Source organism: Primulina huaijiensis, chromosome 16 (genome assembly GCF_012295235.1).
Source record: "Primulina huaijiensis isolate GDHJ02 chromosome 16, ASM1229523v2, whole genome shotgun sequence".
Classification (NCBI taxonomy): Eukaryota; Viridiplantae; Streptophyta; class Magnoliopsida; order Lamiales; family Gesneriaceae; genus Primulina; species Primulina huaijiensis.
The window spans coordinates 1,652,076-1,657,609 of NC_133321.1; the positions used below are offsets into that span (position 1 = coordinate 1,652,076).

At 30.2% G+C, this 5,534-nt stretch overlaps 1 protein-coding gene across 1 annotated transcript in view; it reads right to left on the reverse strand.

Annotated features, from left to right (window-relative positions):
* LOC140961805 (probable aquaporin NIP5-1) overlaps positions 1-4,218 on the reverse strand; it is an 18,243-nt gene extending 14,025 nt beyond the window's left edge. The window contains exon 1 of the mRNA XM_073420510.1: positions 3,794-4,218. Within this exon, the coding sequence (XP_073276611.1) occupies positions 3,794-4,009 (216 nt within the window). The 5' untranslated portion in view covers positions 4,010-4,218. The remainder of the gene's footprint in view (positions 1-3,793) is intronic.
* Positions 4,219-5,534: the final 1,316 nt, after the last annotated feature.

Sequence of the window (5,534 nt, forward strand, 5' to 3'; positions counted from 1 at the left end):
GTCATTAATTGATGTGGTCTAATTTAGAATAAGAATTGACTTAATATCTTAATTGTCATGATATTATTGTGTGGATATCATATATGATATTTCTGGTTTGTTGAGGGGCCAAATTAGAAATAGTGAAATTTGTTTAATTATAAAATGAGGTTATGGTCCCAATTTTGCAGAAAGACGTATTGTTTTGTTTCCCATTAACAGAACTGATTTGGTTTTGGAAGAAAACTGAAAGATTGAAGATCATAACCGAAAATTGACTGCAAATTCATGGATTCGGGTACGCTTCTGCAATTCTGATTATTATTTGAGTGATTTCTTGAGAATTGGATAGAATTTATGGAATTTTTCTGTGCCGAGATTTGAAATCCAATTGGTTTCATCACGTGATAGGCGCGAGTCAAGAAAAGTAAGAAAAAATCAAAAACGAGAAATTAGAGGTCCAGGGGTAAAATGGTCATTTTACGTCACGGATAATCTCCCGATGAATCATTATGCATGCTAAATGATATTTTAAAATGTTTATAATGAAAATACGATATTTTTATGATTTATGCTGAGGCTAAACGATTTTATCGAAAAATGCTATTTTACGATTGTTGAAGAATATGATATTTTATAAATAAAAGGAAAAGAAAAATATTTTGAAGGATGTGAATTGATTGTGACATGGAAGATATGTGGGGGATCCGTTTTAAGAAGGAACGGTGAAATTACCAATTTAATGAGGATATCGTGAGGGAAAAAGCCCTACAGAGAGCCCGTTTAAGGAAAAAGGCCATAGAGGGAGTCCAATATCAGATTTTCATGTTTGTCCACGCCTCAGTGACAAGATTTGCTGATGTCACGCCCCCAGGTACTTGGTGTTTATAGATCGATCAATCGAACCGAGGCTGAAGGATAAAGCATAATCACATTCAAGGATCAAATTTCACCCAAAATGATATACAATGATGAAAGCTTTTATGATTTATTTACTCTTACAAGTTTTATGCTAACTTATTTTAAATAAAAATATGATTTTTAAATGCATGTGTCTGTATACATATTATTTGTTATTTACGGTTTGGACGTGCTCAGTCATTAGACTCACTAGGTTTAAATGGTTGAAGGTGATGATGATATTGAAGGAGGCGCTGACGCTTGAGTGGATCAGGCATGACAGTACACTTTCGAGGGACACTAGCATTTCTGCATTAAGTTTAAAGTTTTTGAATAAAGTTTGAGTATTTATTAATTCTATAAAGATTTTATGCTTTGATTTGAAGATTAGAGGTTGAATTTTTCTTTCAGTTGATGTATGATTTTACAGTTGACGGTTTATAGGATTTTATACATTTCGGATTCTTAAATATGATTTATTTTATGTGTGAGTATCGAACTTTAAAGTATATATAAAAAAAATTCTTGTATATATATTTTAAAGAAAAATAGGTAAAAGACGTTTCATTTAATTATTATAAACTATTGTGTTAGAAAAACTCGATCATGGATTCTCTATATTGATCTACTAGCATCGATGCGAAGAAACATATGAAAAATAATTGAGAAACTCTAGCTCACAACCCGACTGAAAGAGACAAAGTTAAGCTTATGAAGGAAGACTCAAAGCTCGAACAGATTACATAAAATTTTAGAATAAAGGATTCACATGATACAGAAAATCCATATAAAAATGGGACAAGCACGTATTAATTGATTCATGTTGCTAAACTTCGTAAAACTTTTTTTGGAATAGTAGGTCTCTTGTGAGACGGTCTCACGAATATTTATCTGTGAGACGGGTCAACTCTACCGATATTCACAGTAAAAAGTAATACACTTAGCATAAAAAGTAATACTTTTTCATGGATGACTCAAATAAGATATTCGATCCACAAATTGATCCGTAAGACCGTCTCACAAGAGTTTTTGTGTTTATAGAATATATATAATCAACTGGCTATGATATGTACATTAAATACTAAAAATAAAAACAAACATCGAGTAACCATCGAGTATTGAAACCCCCTTAGCTTTCGTTTTATTTTGGTGTTTGCGAGACTTCATAATCAAACCAACTAAATATCTCAAGCATTCTCTTGTATCAATCATTTTGCATATCAACTTTATTGAAAAATTAATCCAATCGATCCATTTTATTTACAAAACCTTACATATATCTAACACTTGAAATTTTTGTCATCGATATTTTTTGGGGTTACAACTTATAAGTATATCATATATGCGTGGACGGTCGCCGAAATTATATTTTCTTTTTCTATTATTTAAATATTCTTATGTTGCACGTACTTGGATTGATGTATTTGATTAAAGAGACGAATTTTAAATTATACATATTTCGAGTGTATTTGAAATCCACAACAATTATTATTGAAATTGCATAATTTTACATGAAGTGGATTTGGTATAGACTTGAATTTTGTTAATCCAACCAACTCAAGGAACTTGAAATTCTTTGATTCAAGCACACTATTAGTTCCTTAACCAGTGGTATAGATTTGTGATTAGAATTTGGTGGATTGATCAGTCAAATTAATTTTAAATTAAATGCATTGGAACCTTAATTAAAGATATTACAAGCAAAAATATCATAGAAAATAACTTAATTAAAGATATTACAAGCAAATCTATCGATCAACATCTAAAAGTGAATAATAACATTGACTACGTATTCTGGATTTTTTCATGTTATCACTTCCCTAAATATAGTTTTTAAAATAACAATTGAAAGATGTTTTTTTGAATAAAAAAAATGGGTTGGGTTGGGTTGGGTTGGGTTAAAAGAGAATTTAAAGGATTTTATAGAACAGTTGTCCAAACAACTTCTTAAATAATTTTTCACCATAAAATATTTTTTTTAAATACCTGTCTTATTATAATAGAAATCAATTTTTTGTGGAGGATATTGGCCGTATACTTTTCCATATTTTAATAAATTTATAATTTATAAACTTATTAATATTTTTATTTTATTGTTGATAATCTATTCATATGTTATGTGAATTTAAATTTTTAATATTACTAATATTTTATGACTAGCGACACTCGTATATATGTTAAAATTTAATATATATATATATATAATTTCAATAAATTTAATATATAGTAGTGCATTTGCGTGCTTATATAATATTTTTTACAATTAATTTGGTTTATATTCAAATATACGTGATATCAAAATTGAAAAAGTAATGATAGGTCATACCGCAAAATTTGAATTATTTATATTATTGAAGGTCATATATATATCATAATTGTGAAAATAAATTAATGATTAAAAGAAAATTTGAAATAATAAAATATCTTAAAAAAGATGGACAAAATACCAGATCTTAACACCATTTTTAGTTCTTTTATTCCTAGACTCAATAATTATGTATATATATATATATTAATAACTAATTAAATATTTATGTGATAAATTTCAAATGGTGATACTTATAATAATTCTAGCTTGTAATTGACGTAGCTCTCACATCGTTGTAACCAAATCTTGTGTAAATGTGCGTCGATTTTTAACCCTTTTTTTTAAATATCTTCAGGTGATTAAGAAGGAAACCCGAATAAGAGATCCGTCTCACAAAATATGATCCGTAAAACCGTCTCGCACAAATTTTTGCTTTTTTTTTTTTAAATCTCTTCAGGTGATTAAGACGGGACCTTATTCCTAACAGCCCAACATGCAATTGTGTAACTAATTAGGCAAAAAATAAATAAAGAAGAAGGAAAAGGATCAAGAAACGAAACACATTTAATACGAATTTGTTAGAGCGAGCGAGCGAGAGAGAGAGACCTTTCGAGCGAGGGAGATGTCATTTGGACAGAAGCCTATGGGGCATGTGTGAGGCGTACCCCATGTCTCCGCGTCTACAGGCACGCACTTGCTTAGAAGCTTTGACCTGCGATCGTAGGACCGTGAATCCATCCGCAGCGAGGACACCAGTGGAGTCGGGGTTTCTGGGCTGGCCGAGGCCGGCATAGTTGGCTCTCCCTCGTTGAAATCCGGCATCGACGTACCAATTCAACTACAGATTTCCTTTCTTTATCGTTGTTGGCTGTTTTGTTTTCTCTAATCCGGTGTTAAGTAACAGGTTTGTATAAAGTTGTCTCTACAGAAGCTTCGGCCGGGATGATTACAGAAACATGCATGCATGCAAAAAACAGATACTGTAGAATCTTTTCTTTTCTTTTCTTTTCTTTTATATATATATATATATATATATATGAATGGAAGATGGCGGAAATTACACGATTTGCAGAATTTTATAAAAATCATCATCAAGCATATATGGAGAATAAGGAGAGATTAGAGATGAGTAATTGTTAAAAGTCAATGTCTAGACAAGCTATATATTTTATTTTACATTTAATAAAGGTATTTTTACGGTAAATTTCTTTGCCTATGATTTCGTATTCAATGCTCTGCTTAGAAAAATCAGGGAACGAGTGATCTTTACTGTGTGAAAAGTCAAGCACGTACGTAATGAAGCTACTGTATTGAATGCCCAACGAGCAATTTCCAGTCGTTTGGGGCAAAAGGAATATTACGATAAATATATTTGTTGTTAACTGTAAATATCTTGAGATCCTTATACTAACAAAATTTTGTGTATGATCTGAGTTTTTATTCCATACCAAATTTTTCCTTATTTTATTCAGCATTCATTATTCAAGAGAAAGTTTATTATAAAAATTCGAATAATCACACCATATCTCATTTAAAATTAAAATTGTTATAAAAAAACAAAGTCATATAAAAACATTTTCCATGATTTTTTTATTTTAAATAATTTTTAAAATTTCGTAAAGAAGAAAATTTTTGCATTTACACTACAAAAAAATACTCTTACAGAAGCGGTTTTTTTCAATTTTAAGATCGGTTTTTAACCGCTCCAGCACTTGTACCACCGGTTGTAAAATCGCTCATCTTATTTATGGCCTTATATCTTATAGAAGCGGTTTTTTCAACCGGTGGTACAAATTGAAAAACCGCTTCTATTGTTTCTTTTAGGTGCGGTTTGATAATGCTCGTACCCATTACCCATTACGGTTTTTTTCCGATATTGTACCTGCAATTTGCGACGGTTTTTGAGAAACCGTCGCCTAGAAAATTAGTGACAGATTTATATAAAACCGTCGCTATTTAGCGACAGATTAAAACACCGTCGTCTACAAATGTAGCGACGGAATTTATAAACCGTTGCTAAAATTAGCGACAACTTATTCATGCCTTCCGTCGCTAACTTAGCGACGGTTATATAATAATTTCCGTCGCTAATATTTATGGTAAAATAAAACAAATTAATAAATATTAAAAAACTTACCATATTACTATAATAACATAATTCTAATCTTAATAACACTTAAAAATGTACTAAAAATTAAAGGGAAAAAATTTACATTAAATCCAAACTAAAATCGTTTAAAAAAAATTTTATCGTTGTGAAGTGGTAAAATTATGTAAGAGAGAAAAATTTTAAGTGTTGTGAAGTGGTGTAAGGAAATGGATCGGAAGTGGAGGTATTTATAGAAAA